General features: G+C 40.1%; 2 protein-coding genes across 2 annotated transcripts in view; both read right to left on the reverse strand.

The window, feature by feature from the left end:
• The window catches only part of NDUFA9 (NADH:ubiquinone oxidoreductase subunit A9), a 449,537-nt gene that overhangs the window by 285,688 nt on the left and 145,557 nt on the right, over positions 1-18,292 (reverse strand). The window lies entirely within an intron of this gene.
• The window catches only part of TIGAR (TP53 induced glycolysis regulatory phosphatase), a 29,344-nt gene continuing 13,828 nt past the window's right edge, over positions 2,777-18,292 (reverse strand). The window contains exons 4-6 of the mRNA XM_012783141.3: positions 12,997-13,074; positions 11,579-11,689; positions 2,777-4,501 (exon numbers count right to left, since the gene is read on the reverse strand). Of these exons, the coding sequence (XP_012638595.2) occupies positions 4,079-4,501; positions 11,579-11,689; positions 12,997-13,074 (612 nt within the window). The 3' untranslated portion in view covers positions 2,777-4,078. The remainder of the gene's footprint in view (positions 4,502-11,578; positions 11,690-12,996; positions 13,075-18,292) is intronic.

The raw sequence follows: 18,292 nt of genomic DNA on the forward strand, positions 1-18,292 counted from the left end.
AACAGTGGGAAGGACATGAAGATACGAGACAGGCGATTGGAAGCAGTGGTTTGAATTCCAGGCGGAAGGGAGCCCAAGGGACAGGCTGTGCTAGAAGCTCTGAGCCTGGGGTGCAGTCTGGAACTGGAAACTTCTCCCCATTCCCCCTGCTGGGCCTTGGACTAAAACCAACAGAAACAGGCAAGGCTAGGGGGAGAGGTGATGAGTGGGGGAGCACTGAGAATTTTTAGGGCAGTGGAAATACTCCGCATGACACCATAATGGTGGGTACGTGTCATTATACGTTTATTCAAACTCACAGAATGCACACCACCAAGAGCGAACCCTCATGTGAGCTGTGGACCTTGGGTGATAATGGTGCGTCAACGTGAGTTCATGCATCATAACACATGCACCACTCCGTGGGGAATGCCGACAGAGGGAAGACTGTGCATGTGTGGGGCAGAGGGTATGTGAGAAATACCCATACCTTCCTCTCAGTTTCGCTGGAAATCTAAAACTTCTCTATAAACGTTAAGTCTTAAAAAACAAAAAGCAGGGAAAATATTACAAAGGAAATGACAAAACCTCATTAGATAAAAGACTCAGAGAAAATGGAGAGATCTGTGATGTTCATAGATGGAAAGATGGCAGTCCTCCCGAAGATAACCTAGAAATTCCATGTGCAAGCTCCTTAGTCTGGCCAGGTCCCTGCCAACCTCTCGTTTCTTCAAGTAGCTGGGAAGCTGGCTGCCACTGTCCCTGCCTCCAGCCTGGTGCTCCTACCATGCCCCTACAGTGCAACCACAGTAGTCCTATTGAAACAAGTCTGATCACTTCACTTTTCTGCCCAAAACTGGCCAAAGGCAACCCATCTCGCTTGGGTCAAAGCTCAGATCCTTAGCACAGGTAGTCAGGACACATGCCTGTGTGCTTCTCCTTCACCTCTGCTCTGTCCTCCTGCTACTTTCCCATTCCTCTTGCTCAAAGGGGTCAAGCCTGATCCCACCTCAGGACACTCCCTGTTGCTTCCGCCTGTTTTGTCTCCCAAGATCAGATCTCACTCCCTTCAGCACTCTGACTATCCTGCTCCTCTCACCCTGAATACAGCAGCATTCCTCCTGCCAGTCTGTTCCCCTGTCCCTGCCTTAGTCTGCTCAACAGCACTGACCACAACCTGACACGGTATACTGTCTTCCCGGATAGACTACAAATCCACAAGCATGACGACTTAGTCCGTTTTTTGTTCATTGCTACATATTCACAGTTCTTATGCTAGTTCTAATATTTCTTATAGTAGCCTGGCATGTGCTAAAAAAATACATATTGAATGACTAGATTACTGAACAAATATATATGCCTCCAATAAAACGTGCAAGAATTTTTCTAGAAATTGACCAATGAATTCCAACATTTACAAAGATAAACAGATAGCTAAGATAACTATTAAAATGAACAAGAGGAAGTACTCACCCCATGGATACTCAGTTGTAAAGCCACAATAACTCCATATGACACTGATCTGGGAATACAAAGTTAACTGAAACAGAACAAAGTCCACGGACTCCAGCAAATGTGGGTGCGTGAGGGTATGACAGCATAGAATCACAAATCAATTGGGAAAGGACAGAATCTTAATAATGACATTGTGATAACTGTTTTACCCAAGTGGAAAAAAAACCCCATAAAATTGAATTCTCACCTTACACTATAAAAAATAAAATCCAGATAGTTTTAAGATTTGACATTCAAAAGTCCTCTAAAATTAAAAAAAAAAAAAAAAGGAAGATTATCGTATGACCTCAAGATAGAGAAGTCTTCTTAAAGATATACATGGGGGGAGGGACCCAAAAGCAATACAACCCATAAAGAACAAGATATATTGGTTTGTCTCAAAAATTGAAAACACAAAAAATGCATCATACACAGGTCTAAAAACCAAGTAATAAACTGGAAGATATTTGTCATGTATATAACAGAGGGAGGACTAGTATCCAGAATAGCCAAACTATTCGTGCAACTCACAAGAAAAAAAAAAACAAACAGCCTGAGGGAACAGTAGGCAATGACTATAACAGTGATTCACCAGTGAGGAAATATCACAATTGTCAATATACATATGAAAAAATGCCCAGATTCATTAACAATCACAGAAAAGCTTATTAAAATGAGACATTTTTTACTTATCAGATTAGCAAAAACTAGTCAGACAGTATCAAGTGTGGACAAAGATGTGGAAAACAGGAATTTTGAATACCGCTAGTAGGACTGAAAGTAGTAAAACCACTTTGCAGAGCCATTAGGCTTCTGTGAAACTTGGAGATGTAGCTCTTTTGACATAGCACAAGGAGTGATGCAAAAGACTGTTCTTTGTAGCATTATTTCTATAAAAAAATATTGAATATACCTAAATGCCCACTAATAGAAAAATAAACAAAATGTGCTACATTTATTCAATATAGTGTTTATAATTAACTAGATCTATACGTATCAACATAGAGCCCCAGACATAATAAAAATAAAGAACACAGATAGCTTGATGATGTGTATGTACATTTTTAAAGCACGGAACAATACCACTTCCTTACAGATACTAAATGAAAATGTAAAGAACAGACTCATTGCCATGGTTGCCTCTGCAGGAGAACAGGACTGTGAGAACCGGGTAAAGGGAACTCTACTTACATCTTATTAATATTCTGTTTCTTTAAAAAAAAAAAAGAAAGAAAGATTACTTCTATATGGTAAGAATGTGCAGTGGGTATTTATTGTTTGTCCTTTTCAGTAAATTTTCAAGTTTTCATTTACAGTATACTTCCTCTGGTGCTCAAATGCAGGCACTGTTCCAATGCTGGTAGAAAACTGGTCGTGCTGGACACATTGAAAACAGGACAATACTGAACCTTACATACGATTCACATGATGCTCAAAGTAAATTTTGACTATATGTGATTTTAGCCTTAACTGACAACTTTGGCATTAATCCTCTTAGAAGTTGAGATTCACACAGCTTCATCAACATGGTAACTTAAAAGCAACTACATGTAAAATACTTCCTTCATCTAGATAAGGATTTTTGGAGGACCAAGCTTATGCACAAAATTAAATTAACCAAAATCCCTTTCCTCCGGTGCCATCTGGTGGAAAGAAGAGGCAGCCTCACCTGTGCCTTCCACAAAATAACCACAGATGTGGTCATTCTTCATAAGGAAACTCCCTTTTATTCTTTTCATGGAGTGTACTATTAGGTGTTTACTTCCTTTATAGCCTTCCTCAAACTAGAAATTCCTTAGCCTACAGGTTACATAAGAAGCAAGTGGATATTTTTCTTCCTTCTCTTAGGCAAACTTTTTATTTAGCTTTCTGGGTTTGCCTTTTGAAGGGATTGTTTAGAAAAGGATATTCTTTTATTTTCTGCTCAAAGATTCCTTCTTTAATGTTTTTAATCAAATAATATTTTAACATCTTTCCCCCAGACCATTCTGCAAACATTATCTGTATTCCTCTGTATTTCTATATTTCAAGCCCTCCAGAATGACAAATTCCAACAGTTGATTTATGTGTAAAGCATTTTAGTGTTATTTTACTTTACATAAACTTATGATGGTAAGACTCCTTCCTTTGAAGGATTTTTTAATATAACACATAGTCATCATAAATATGCACTGTGAATTATAAAGTGTTCCTCCAAGCACTGAATGAGATAGTAAAAAAACACAGCATTTTACCAACCATCAATAAGATACACTAGATTTTTCAGAAATTAAAGAAAAACATCAACATAAAAAAGGAAAAAAAGCATAGTAACAAATTATTAATCCCCTACTTGCAATACTGAGTTCCTTCATCCTTGTACAATCCTGAGCTGTAACTGGGCAGGGTGGTAAAATTACCCTGGAAAACACCAACTGTAATCAGACAAATAAATCGATTCTAAATGGTTTTCCACTAAAGTTTTATGTGGCTATGACTCCACTTGAACTTTATAAATGGCTTTTAACAGTTTCCAAATCAGTGCTAGCAGAGAACAGAAGTAAATAAAGCCAAAGGCACTCCCTTCAGAGGCTCAAAATTCTTAGATTTTGTTGTAACTTTAAACTTAGCGAGTTTCAGCGGCTCCACTTAGATGATCCTGTAGGCTCATACAAATACACTGAATTGTTGGTTTAACTTCTCTTCCTTCCTCAAAGTTTATGACAAAGAGACTAATCCCTGTATTGGGAGTGACTGATACAAGTTCGGATTTGCTCACGGTTGCTGGTAAGGAACACATGAGGTCAGTCAGGAAATAATCAAACAGGCTTCTCATGTAAGCGCCATGACTCACAACCAGGACACTGGCTACTAACTCTCGTGCACCGCCGTCTGAATTCAACTCAGAGCCACGGTTTTTTCCTAAAGGGAATATCTCTGCCAAAGAAGTTTCCAGACAGCTTGGAGCTCCTTGGGAAAAGTGTTCTTTTTGAGCTGATTGCATTAGTTGGCAAAGAAATTCAAAAAAGTCTTTTCCACGCATTTTCACCTGTAAGGAAAGAAATAAAAGGTGAAATAAAGGCATGTTAATGATTTCCTTAAAACATAACTGACTAGATTTTTTTCAACTATGTCAACATAAGTACTTCATAAGCAGATACTCATCTCTATTTCTAACCATCCAATCAGCAGTTCCACAGGCATAAGTAAGTACCACCACAGTGCTGAAACTATGGAATCACACTGGGCACAAAAGATGAGTAAGGTACAATTCCCATTCCTGATTTCAAAGCACTCAGTATAGGTAGAAAAATCTGCACGTAAACTGAAATACACAAAGTAATGGTACTCAGAAAACTACACCTGGCTCTTCAGTGCAGCTGGAACACAACAGCAACAGATCTGTCCCTTACCAGAAAGTGATACAAACTCTTATAAGAAAATTATGAAAATAAAGACTAGAGGTGAAAAAACACCAATAACGCAATTCAAAGCAAAACACTCCGAACAAATACAAGCACAGTGTGATGTCACTAACAGAGCTGAAGAGGCAGTAGGGGCCTCAAGATTTCATGTTTTAAATTATTTTCCTTCAAGAGAAGATCAAGATGGCGGACGAGAAACACCACCAGAGTGTCTCTGCAGAAACATAGATTCTAGCAGAAATTAGAAAAAAAAAGCAAGAAGCCGAGCATACATCAGACAAGGGTTGGAAGGAGGGGTACCTGAGACCATGGGAGACTCCACGGGAGGAGGTTGCAGAGGAGAACTGGAAGCTGAGACCTCCCTCCGGAGCAGCCCAGAGACCAGCGGCAAGGGTAGCTGGAGTGGTTAACTTTCCTCTCCCTTGTATCTCGGACTGCTGGTGGGCTCCACAGCAGGTGGAGAGACCTGCAGACACCAGCCCAGAGATGGCCACCGCCAGCAAGCAGCAAGCCTGTAGCGGATGCAGCACCAGACTCCCAACTACCACGGGGCACTTCCTGTGCACAGACCCGAGCTTCGTGGCAGGCGCCATATTGCCTCATTCTCCCTTCCCCCAACACTATCCCAGAGGGACAATATAGCCACCAGCCAGAGGCACCTCCAGAGAACAGGACCTTCCCTTTCGGGGCCCTACTGCTGACTGAGGGGAACTCAAGATGGTGACCTCCCTACCTGCCAGCCCTCAAAGGTGCTGCTGGCATGGTGATCCCAGGAGAATGGGGCAGATCCTAAGGCTGAGAGACATAGACCCCGCTTGGGCTCCCCATGGGTGAATTGGGACTGGCACTCCTCTCCCTGGTGGGGATATAGTTTGAACTCTGAGGCCCAGAGGTCAGACCTGCAGACCAGATCCCGTGCACCCAGGTCTCGCATTGCCCGGGGCACACAAGGGATACACACGAACAGCCTACTGAGGTGTGTGTGCCTTCAGGGGCAGATCAGCATCCTAGAGGGCAACCCTCCTCTCAAAGGGAGGCCGTGCGCCCAGCCCAGGTGGCCGTTCCTGCACAGGGAACCTCCCGGCCGGCATCACAGCCAGGGAGGCCCAGTGGCCTGTGGTCTGGCCTGCTGGCAGAGGCCCAGGAGTAGCAGCGGAGTTGGGGAGGGTGGAAAGAAGTGAGGCCTGCTCCAGACAGACAGCCCCACCCGCACACGTAGACTTTCTGACTGAGCGGGGCCATTCCAGCCCCTCCCTGACAGCTTTTCTTGGAAGCAGAGAACAGAACTTTGACCCCTGCTAATGGCATTGGTGGTGACTGAGGGCAGGCTTACCCAACCCAGCTCCGCACAGACTCACTCCCAGCCCTCACTGAGGGGGAGAAAAGGACACACCTGGAAGTCCCAGGACCCCACCCACCACCTGGGGCACTAGAGTGCCTCTCTAGAGGAACAACAGCTGGTTACAGGACACAAAAACAACAGTGTAGCCTGTTCCTCCAAGCAAGCGCCACCTACTGACAGAGAGGACATCCTGCATACCCTTTTCACCACACCTACTGACTCATCATACAGGGAGTGGTCGAATCTCACCCACAGACACTACCTACTGGCTCAGAAACTAAACAAGGAGTGTGAATAGCCAAACGAAAACCTAAAGGAAAGAAGCAACAACTGATCGACATGAGAAGAAATCAGTGAAGGAACTCCGGAAATATGAAGAACCAAACGGAAACCTCACCCCCAAAGAGGAGCACCAGCCCCTTAGAAACGGACACCAACCAAAATCAGGCAACCAAAATGACAGAAGAGGAATTTCGAATGTGGATCATAAGAAAATTCAATGACCTGCAAGAACAACTCGATAACCAACACAAAGAAACCACAGAAAGCCTCCAGGACCTGGAACAGAAGTTCACTAAAGAAATAGACACAATGAAGAAAAGTTTAACCGAACTCCTGGGAATGAAGAATCAATTCAGGGAACTACAGAATACAGTGGAAAGCCTCAAGAACAGGGTAGATCAAACATAAGAAAGAACCTCAGAAATTGAAGATAACACCTTCCAATTAAATAAATCAGTCACAGAGATAGAGCAGAGAAATAAGAGAAAAGAGCAAAGCTTACAAGAGATGTGGGATTATGTGAAGAAACCTAATGTGAGGGTCATAAGGTTACCAGAAGGGGAAGAAGAAAACACTCAAGGGTTGGACAAGCCATTTGAAGATATAATAGAGGAAAATTTCCCAGGCCTTGCTAAAAATCTTGATATACAATTTCAAGAAGCTCAGAGGACCCCTGGGAGATTCAATGCAAACAGGAAGACAGCACGACATGCAGTAAGGCGAAAGAAGCAAGTAACATACAAGGGAAAGCCAATTCGAATAACACCAGACTTCTCTACTGAGACTTCACAAGCAAGGATAGACTGGGGCCCCATTCTCACTCTTCTGAAATAAAATAATGCCCAGCCTAGAATCTTATCCTCTGCAAAACTAAGTTTTGTATATGAAGGAGAAATCAAGACATTCTCAGGTAAGCAAAGACTGAGGGAATTCACCAAGACAAGACAAGTCCTTCAAGAAGTACTCAAAACAGTGTTACCCATGGATCAGCACAATAAACACTCACGAATGTAAATCTACTTAAAGCTAAAGATCAAAGCCCAGACACTACAATGGCTCAAGAGAGAAAACAAAGCAACAAAGTTCAACCCAACATAATGAACAGAAATCTGCCCCACCTATCAGTTATCTCAATAAATGTGAATTGCTTGAACTCCCCACACAAGAGACATAGGCTGGGTGAATGGATAAAAAAACACAAGCCAAGTATCTACTGCCTTCAGGAAACACATCTAACCTGCAAGGATGCAATTAGACTAAAGGTAAAGGGGTGGAAAATGATATTTCAAGCAAATGGAAGCCAAATGAAAGCTGGTGTGGCAGTGCTGATTACAGATAACTTAGCTTTTAAATCAATAAAAGTAATAAAAGACAAAGAAGGTCACTATATAATGGTGAAGGGTATAGTTCAACAAGAAGACATAACAATTCTAAATATATATGCACTCAACCTTGGTGCACCCAGATTCATAAATCAAACTCTACTTAATCTAAACAAATGGATAAACAACAACAACATAATAGTTGGAGACTTTACCACCCCACTGACAGCACAGGACAGATCCTTCAAACAGAAAATCAACAAAGAAATAATGGACTTAAACAGAACTCTAGAATAAATGGGCCTGACTGACATTTACAGGACATTCTACCCCAAAGCGACTGAATATACATTCTTCTCATCAGCTTGTGGGTCATTCTCTAAGGTTGACCATATTCTAGGACACAAAACATGTCTCAAACAATTTTAAAAAATAGAAATTATACCATGTATCTTTTCAGACCACAATGGAATAAATGTAGGAATCAATCCTAACAGGAGTCCTCATTTCTACACAAAGTCATGGAAACTAAACAACCTTCTGCTGAATGATCACTTCATAAATGAGGAAATCAAGATGGAAATCAAAAGATTCTTTGAACTAAACGACAAAGGTGACACAAGTTACCAAAACCTGTGGGACACAGCTAAAGCAGTCCTGAGAGGAAAGTTTATTTCCATAAATGCCTATATCCAAAAGTTGAAAACATGAACCCTACTGAATCGTCTCAAAGAGCTGGAAAAAGAAGAACAGACCAACCCCAAACCCAGCAGAAGTGAAATCATTAAGATCAAATCAGAACTAAATGAAATTGACAACAGGGAAACTATATGGAAGATTAATAAAACAAGAAGTTGGTTATTTGAAAAAATAAACAAAATTGACACACCATTGGCTAGAGTAATGAAAAGCAGGGGAAAAAAAATCTCTAATAAGCTCCATCAGGAACAATAAAGGAGAAATTACAACTGATGCCATGGAGATACAAGATATAATTTATGAATACTACAAAAACCTCTATGCACACAAACTGGAAAATGTGGAGGAAATGGACAATTTCCTAGAAACACACAGCCTCCCTAGGCTCAACCAGGAAGAAATAGAATTCCTGAACAGACCAATATCAAGTACTGAAACTGAAACAGCAATAAAAAACCTTCCTAAAAAGAAAAGTCCTGGACCAGATGGTTTCATACCTGAATTTTACCACGCCTACAAAGAATAACTGGTGCCTATCCCGCAGAAATTATTTCACAACATTGAGAAGGATAGATTCCTCCCCAACACATTTTATGAAGCAAACATAACCCTGATACCAAAACCAGGAAAGAATGCAACAACAAAAGAAAACTACAGACCAATATCCCTTATGAATATAGATGCAAAAATTCTCAACAAAAAACTAGCCAATTAAATCCAGGTGCTTGTGAAGAAAATAATTCATCACAACCAAGTGGGCTTCATCCTAGGGATGCACGGATGTTTCAACATAAGCAAATCTATAAATGTAATTCACCATATAAACAGAGGCAAAACCAAAGACCATATGATCCTCTCAACAGACCCTGAGAAAGCATTTGACACAATTCAACACCCTTTTATGATAAGAACACTCAACAAAATAGGCATAGACGGGGCTTACCTAAAAAAGACACAAGCCATATATGACAAACCCACAGCCAATATCATACTGCATGGAGAAAAACTGAAAGCATTCCCACTTAGAACTGCAACAAGGCAGGGTTGCCCACTATCTCATTAAAACATCTTTTTATTGGCACAAGAACAAGGACATTGACCAGTGGAACAGAAAAGAGAACCCAGATATAAAACCATCCTCATATAGCCAACTAATCTTCGACAAAGCAGACAAAAACATAAACTGGGGGAAAGAATCCTTATTTAATAAATGGTGCTGGAAAACTAGATAGCCACATATAGAAGACTGAAACAAGACCCACACTTTTCACCTCTCACAAAAATCAACTCACGCTGGGTAACAGACTTGAACCTTAGGTGTGGAACTATTAGAATTCTAGAGGAAAATGTTGGAAATACTCTTCTAGACATTGGTCTAGGCAAAGAATTTATGAAGAAGACCCCAAAGGCAATCACAACAGCAACAAAAATAAACAAATGGGACCTGATCAAATTAAAAAGCTTCTGCACAGCCAAAGAAACTGTCAAGAGAGCAAACAGACAACCCACAGAATGGGAGAAAATTTTTGCAAGCTACACATCTGATAAAGGGCTGATAATTAGAATCTACTTAGAACTCAGGAAAATCAGCAAGAAAAAAATTAAACAACCCTATCAAAAAAATGGGCAAAGGACATGAACAGAAACTTCTCAAAAGAGGACAGAATAAAGGCCAACAAACATGAAAAAATGTTCAACATCTCTAATCATCAGAGAAATGGAAATCAAAACCACAATGAGATATCACTGGAGTTAACAGTGAAAATGGCCTTTATTAAAAAGTCCTCAAACAACAAATGCTGGAGTGGATGCGGAGAGAGAGGAACACTCCTTCACTGCTGGTGGGACTGCAAACTAGTTCAACCTCTGTGGAAAGCAGTATGGAGATACCTTAAAGCAATACAAGTAGATCTACCATTTGATCCAGCAATTCCACTACTGGGCATCTACCCAAAAGATCAAAAGGCACTTTATGAAAAAGACACCTGCACTTGAATGTTTATAGCACAATAATTCACAATCGCAAAGCTGTGGAAACAACCCAAGTGCCCATCAATTCATGAGTGGATTAATAAAATGTGGCATATGTATACCATGGAATACTACTCAGCTTTAAGAAACAATGGTGATATAGCACCTCTTGTATTTTCCTGGATAGAGCTGGAACCCATTCTAATAAGTGAAGTATCTCAAGAATGGAAAAACCAGCACCACATGTACTCACCAGCAAATTGGTATTAACGGATCAACATCTAAGTGGACATATAGGAGTAACATTTATTGGGTGTTGGGAGGGTGGGAAGGGGGAGGAGGGAATGGGTATATACAACCATAGCGAGTAAGATGTGCAACATTTGGGGAATGGACACATTTGAAGCTCTTACTCGAGGGGGGAGGGGGGCATGGGCAATATACATAACCTTAACGCTTGTACCCCCATAATATGCTAAAATAAAAAAAAAAGACACGTATACAGACGTTCATAGAAGCTGTATTTGTAATAACAACAAAAAACTGGAAGGAAACAACACAAATGTCCATCAATAGGTAAAAAGATAAATAAGCAACCGCATATCCATACATGGAATACTGCTCAGTGATAGAAAGGAATGAACTACTGATATCTAAAAAATGAACATCAAAATAATTGTTGAAAGTAGCCAGACAAGAAGAGCACACACTGTATCAGTCCACTTATGTAAAATTTTAGAAAATACAAAGTAATTTATGGAGATAGAAAAAAAAATTATTTTGCTTCTTGGGTGACCTGCCTATTACCCTCTTTGAACACCACTACCACTGCTAACCCCAGTGCTTCACAGTCAAAGATTTTTCTTAGAATTACAATCTAATAACACATTTCCTTAAGCCCATCATCAGTAATGATGGCCAACTTAAACAAGAAAGGATAATTTAAAAAGGAGAAGAGAAATGGTATGTGCCATATTATTTTATTAACCAAGCAATTATTCAAATGAGTTGGCTAAAACTCAGAAACATCTAATTTACAAAACGAGTCCGATTTCAGCCACTGTGACGCCGGCAGTGCTACACACCTGGTCTAACGTCTCTCCTCCAGGCGGCGTGAACGCAGGGCACTCTTCCCCAGCCGCTTTGGCCATGGCCCGCAGCTCACTCAGTGCCTTGCCTTCTACAACCCCGTATCTCTGCAATGTCCAAGAGATAAAAGTGTCTCAAATGAATTTGCAATACAACCATTAAATACATGTGTATTTACAATGTATTTGTAAAAGCGATCAAATTCCAAACAATCAACCTAGGAATAAGCTTAGTTTCCTCCACTTATGTTATCATACCTCCTATGACCTGATAATGGAAATATACTCAGTAGAGGGCCATGAACCTAGAAAATACAGTTGAAATCTTCTTTGTTTGTTTGTTTTGTTTTTGAGACAGAGTCTCGCTCTGTCACCCAGGCTAGAGTGCAGAGGCGTCATCATAGCTCACTGCAACCTCCAACTCCTGGGCTCCAGCAATCCTTGCTCCTCAGTCTCCCAAGTAGCTGAGATTGCAGGCACGCACCACCTCGCCTGGCTAATTTTTCTATTTTTTGTAGAGATGGGGTCTTACTATGTTTCTCAGGCTGGTCTCGAACTCCTGGCCTCAAGCAATCCTCCTACCTCAGTCTCCCAAAGTGCTAGGATTACAGGGGTAAGCCATCACGTCTTGGCCCTTTCTCATGGCCAGTAATTAGCAAAGTTCAAATTCAAACCCAGATCTTTGTGACTTCAAAGCTCATTAGCTTCCCAGAGACATTAAGATTGAGCCCGAGCAAAGGACACATACATCACAAAAGAAATATAAATGGCCAAGAACCATGGGAGATCTTTTGTTAGGAATTAATAATGTAAAAATTAATATGGCACCATTTTTAAGCTATTAAATCAGAAGATCAAACAGACATTAATAATATCAAGTGTTGATGTGAAAAAAACAAAACTTTCTCCTAGATCATTTACAGGACTATAAGTTGACACAGCCTTGCTAGAAGGCAATTTTGCAATATAGATAAAGGCCTTAAAACTGTGCATACTCACCAATGTCGATTTCTAGAAATATATTAAATAGGTCTAAAAAGAATTAACTGCAAAGATGTTTACTTGAACATTTTTTACATCAGGGAAATCTAGTCACAACCTACATTGTCCATTAGTAGTAGCTGGGTCACATAAATTATACAATATCCATAATTCTCACTTTTACTTTGAACTCTTCCATACTGTGTTAAGTTCTTACAAGGATACTTACTTTTAGAAGGATCTCATAATTTTAATAATTAAACAAGATGCTATGTATGAGAGTATGTAACAGTGACTGTCATAGGGTAGATTCTTAACATGTTTGCTGATTCTAAATCCCTAGCAGAAATGCATTTAATTTTTAGCCATGTAATCAGCTGAGGGAGCTTACTGAAAATTTATGGTAAAGAACAATATGTAAATAAATTACTTACTCTTTCTCGAAGTCTTGAATCATACTTTACTGTCATATCTTTGCAAAATTTGCTTTTCTCCAAAATTCCATGCATGGTCTGAAAATTGAAAGACAACTGTTTCTTTTCTTATTAAAAAAAAACACCATCCTGGCTGAAACATCAAAATAATACATGTCATCTTACTGAATAAAAAAGAACTAGCAATAATTTTCCTTTGCAAAAACTGCCTCTCTTCTATACTTCTCTGCCTTTTGTCTCTTCATGCCTGATTTTGATATTTTCTTCTAACCTATCTTCTAGTTTCAAGGTCAGCAAACAGCCCACAGGCCAAATCCAGACCTTCATCTACTTTTTTTTTTTTTTTTTTTTTGAGACAGAGTCTCACTTTGTTGTCCAGGCTAGAGTGAGTGCCGTGGCGTCAGCCTAGCTCACAGCAACCTCAAACTCCTGGGCTCGAGCGATCCTTCTGCCTCAGCCTCCCGGGTAGCTGGGACTACAGGCATGCGCCACCATGCCCGGCTAATTTTTTATATACATATCAGTTGGCCAATTAATTTCTTTCTATTTATAGTAGAGACGGGGTCTCGCTCTTGCTCAGGCTGGTTTTGAACTCCTGACCTTGAGCAATCCACCCGCCTCGGCCTCCCAGAGAGCTAGGATTACAGGCGTGAGCCACCGCGCCCGGCCCTTCATCTACTTTTGTCAATGAAGTATTTTATTAGAACACAGCCACACCACTCATTTATGTATTGCCTATGGCTGCTGTCCCATCACACCAGAACTGAACAGTTGTGACAGAGACCATACACACCATAAGACCTAAAATACTTATTATCTGGCTCCTTACAGAAAAGGTTTACTAACCACTGTTCTAGCTCAATTCTCCATTCAAATATGTCTAAATTGCCATTAAGCCCATCCATTAAGCCTTAATTTCAGTTATATTTTTCATTCTAGAATTTCCATTTGGTTCTCATTTAGTTTATTGTTTACAGTTGTCTGCTAAAATTCTTAATGTTGTCTTCCACCTATGTATTAACAGTTATTTTTAAAGTCTATGTCTGATAACTCCAATAATCAGATAACACCTGTATGGCTACTTATGGCCCCAAGCAACCACCAATCTGCTTTATATAACTAACTACAGCCTCATCTTTTCTAGAGTTCCATATAAAAGGAATCATGCAGTATATACTCTTTCGTGTCTAGCTTCTTCCGCTTAGCATGTTTCTGAGACTCATCCATGTTGATGCATGTTATCAGTAATTCAGTCTTCATTGCTGAGTTGTATTCCATTGTACGAATATGCCATGGCTCATTTATCCAATCACCTACTGATGGATACATGGGTTGTTTTGGCTATTACAAATAAAGCTGCTATTAAACAATTGTCTACAAGTCTTTGCATAGACATATATTCTTACTTGTCCTGGATGAATTTCTAGAACTGAAACTGCTGGATGATACACTAAGTGTATGATAAACTGTCAAAGCAGTTGGTTCATTTTACATTCTCATCAGCAATGCATGACTTCTAGATGCTCCACATCCTTTTGTTTTTAATTTTAGCCATTCAAATGTGTGTACAATAGTATTTCACCGTGGCTTTAATTTGCATTTCTGTGATGATCAGTGCTGCTTGAGCATCTTTTCACCTGTTTACTCACCTCACATACATTTTCTTTTGTCAAGTATCTGGTCAAATTCAAATCTTTTGCCCACTTTCAAGTGGGGTGTTTGTCTAATTAATGAGTTAAAAAATTTACACACATACACACAGTTTGTCAAATATATACACACACTCAGATGACATACATTATATATATTAATATAATACACTTATTTATAATTTTTCTCCCAATCTGTGGCTTGCCTTTTCAATTTCTTAATCCTTTGTTGGGGACGGACATTATATTTTCCTGGTTTAAGAATTAAATTTAGTAATGTACATGCTCTGCCCAGAGCGTTTGAAAGTAATGTGTCACAGGACAGGGCCCTGTGACAAACAAGGTTGTTGCCTGGAGGCATAACAAAGGACCTGAGCTGCAAGTAAGCAAGAGTTGCCTAGCCTCACGGCAGTGGGGGTCTGGAGGCCACACAATAAACATATTGTTCCTGTGACTGCTGCTTAAGTCCCATAAAATGGCTGGTTAGTCAGTGACGGGTAAGACCCCTCAAGGGAGGGATGACCTAAGCCAGGCACAGCGGCAGGAGATCAGCCTAAAAAGAAATGGGGATGAAAAATGCCCCCTGTGGCTGTCTTGCCCATCCTTGCTAATCTTGGTCCGTATGCCTGGCGCCTAGGGGCAATCACCTGGAAACCTTGAGTCAGGGGACATCTGGGTCCTCAAGGCTACGTGTTCCAGAATTTATGGCCATTGCTGCAATGCCTGGGTGGTTGCGTATAAGGAACTAACTTTAATTTTTTAGAGTATAAAAATAAAACTAACCCAGTGTATTAACACTCGAGTCAACTGTCTTTGTATGTGTGTCTGTGTTTTCTGTTGTGTTCTGTGTTCATCCTCCATCCTATAAACGGGCCACGGCAATCCTTCAAAGAACAGGAAGTTTTAATTTGGATAAAATCCAATGTATTGAACTTTTCTTTTATGGTTCATGTTTTGTCCTAAGAAATCTTTGGCCAACCCATGGTCATAAGGTTTTTCTCCAATGTTTCTTCAAAGAAATTTTATAGATTTAGCTTTTAGATTTGTTTCATAATCAATTTTGAGTTAGTTTATGTACATGGTGTGAAGTAAGGGTGAAAGTCCATGTTTTCCCATACGATCACCACTTATTGAAAAGACTACCCTTTCTCCACTGAATTACCTTGGCACCTCTGTCGGAATTTAATTTGACCAAAAAACCAAAAACAAAATAACAATTGACTACATAAGTGTAGTTCTATTTCTGGTCCCGCAACTTTTGCTTTAAAAAAATTCTTTATTTCACCTAATTTTTAAAAAGTATTTTCACTGGGTATAGATTTGGAAAATTCTGTTATTATTTCTTCAAAAACAGTTTTTAAATCTTCACATTCATCCTCACTTCCACTTCTCCATTTTCTTTGTGGGACTCCAACTACATGTATATTAGATTGCTTGATATTGTCCCATACTTCACTGAAACTCTGTCCCATTTTAGCCTTTGTCCCATTTTAGCCTTTTTTTCTTTCCATGGCTAATTTAGAATGTTCTGTTGCTATGTCTTCACATTTACTGACCTCTTCTTCTACAGTGTCTAACCAGCTGTTAATCCTATCTTGTACAATTTTCATTACAGAATATTTTATTTTTCATCTCTCAATTTGGTTCTTTAAGAAAACATTATTTTTGTATCTTCTATTTCTCTCATTATTTTCTTCTAAGGTTAGTTTAGCCTTTGAAGTGAGCTGAAGCGAGCGAGCCATCCCAGGGTCAGACTGGCTGAGATCCCAAGTCAGCAGAACGGGAGCCCATTGCTTGTTTCCACAATTAGCAGGACATGACTTGTTGACTAGCTAAAGAAACTGTTTCTCCAGGCAAATGGCCAAGGACCTGTGGCCTCGCATGTCAGCCAAGGTTGCCTGGTAACCAGCATGTGGTGCTAGGCGCTACAAGATGGTCAAGGACTTATGGTCTCGCACTCGAGCTGCGATTGTTTATCTGAAAACAGTACCAAACATCAAAGAGATCTCTTGTAGAAGGCCACACTTTTTGCTTTGACTGGAGAAGCAGGTGTTGTTGGCCTTGGGAAGTCAGTACCAAAGAGTAGCTGGGAAAGTAGCTAGCATGAGAAAATAGCTGCGGGACGCTTGCCCAATTAAGCTGTATAAAATAAATGACTGGCAGAGTTTGGCTGCTGCAGTCTGAAACCATCTCTTGTCTCTGTGTCCTTTTTCCTTCTGGGACTGCAGCCAATTCTGTCTGTCTGCATCCTATATATATGTTCTGTGTGTCATCCCCCGTCCCGTAATCGGGCCACGACAGCCTTATTATTAAGGTATGATCCTTCTGAATCTCTACTACCATGTTTCCCCGAAAATAAGACAGGGTCTTATATTTATTCTTCCTCAAGAAGACACCCAAGGGCTTATTTTCAGGGGCTGTGATTTTTTTTTAAGCACAGTACAACAATCTACATTTATTCAAATATAGTTAAGTCATCTTCTTCTGGAACATCATCATAACTCTCCAAACCCCAAATTCCATCCTGAATTTCTTGCGACTGTATTTCCTTTAGAACCATTGGCCCCTTTAAGAAACAATGGTGATATAGCACCTCTTGTATTTTCCTGGATAGAGCTGGAACCCATTCTAATAAGTGAAGTATCTCAAGAATGGAAAAACAAGCACCACATGTACTCACCAGCAAATTGGTATTAACGGATCAAGACCTAAGTAGACATATAGGAATAACATTTATTTGGTGTCAGGCAGGTGGGAGTAGGGAGGAGGGGATGGGTGTATACAAACACAACCAGTGAGATGTGCAACGTTTGGGGGATGGTCACACTTGAAGCTCTGACTCGAGGGAGGAGAGGGGGCATGGGTAATATACGTAATTAACATTTGCACCCCCATAATATGCTGAAATAATAATAAAAAAAAGAACCATTGGACCCAATCTCTCATGTCGAGCAACAGAGCTCTCATTGGGCAGATGAGAAAGGCTGCTCATCTTCTCTACTGCTCCGCGACAAAATGCAAGGGTTGTGCAGATATACTGCATAAGCCACGCCTGTCACTAGGTCTTATTTTCAGGGTAGGGCTTATATTGTGCAAATGCTTAGAAATCCTGCTAGGGCTTATTTTATGGGTAGGTCTTATTTTCGGGGAAACATGGTATATGCTGTATGTATTCAACAAAATCTCTCCATTTCAGCTTGTGGAAAATCAAATGATTCCCTACCCTGTGTAAGCTCTAGGAAATGTTCTGCTTATAGCGCCCCAGTAATTGCTCTCTACCTTGAATTGGTGTTTTGCCTGGCCTTGTGCAATTTCACCCTATACATGTACAGATTAATAATCCACCAAAGATTTAAGGGGATCTTTATACATACTGCTAGAGCTTTTTCTCTGTCCAGGGCTCTCATAAATTTTAAGTTTGTTTATGGGGTGGACAAAATGCCAGCCCTATTATTCCCTCTTGGTTGGTCAAAAAAGTCTCCTTCCATTGACATTTTAGAAATTGATTTGGTTCTTCTCTAAGTCTATGGGGTCATTTTTATAATGATCTATTCCCTAAAGATATTTCTAACATGTCTTCTATTTCTTTATAGTAACAGTAACATAGCATGTTTTTGTTTGTTTTCACTATATCTGATAATTCTGAA

This window comes from Microcebus murinus, chromosome 10, assembly GCF_040939455.1.
Source record: "Microcebus murinus isolate Inina chromosome 10, M.murinus_Inina_mat1.0, whole genome shotgun sequence".
In the NCBI taxonomy this organism is placed as follows: Eukaryota; Metazoa; Chordata; class Mammalia; order Primates; family Cheirogaleidae; genus Microcebus; species Microcebus murinus.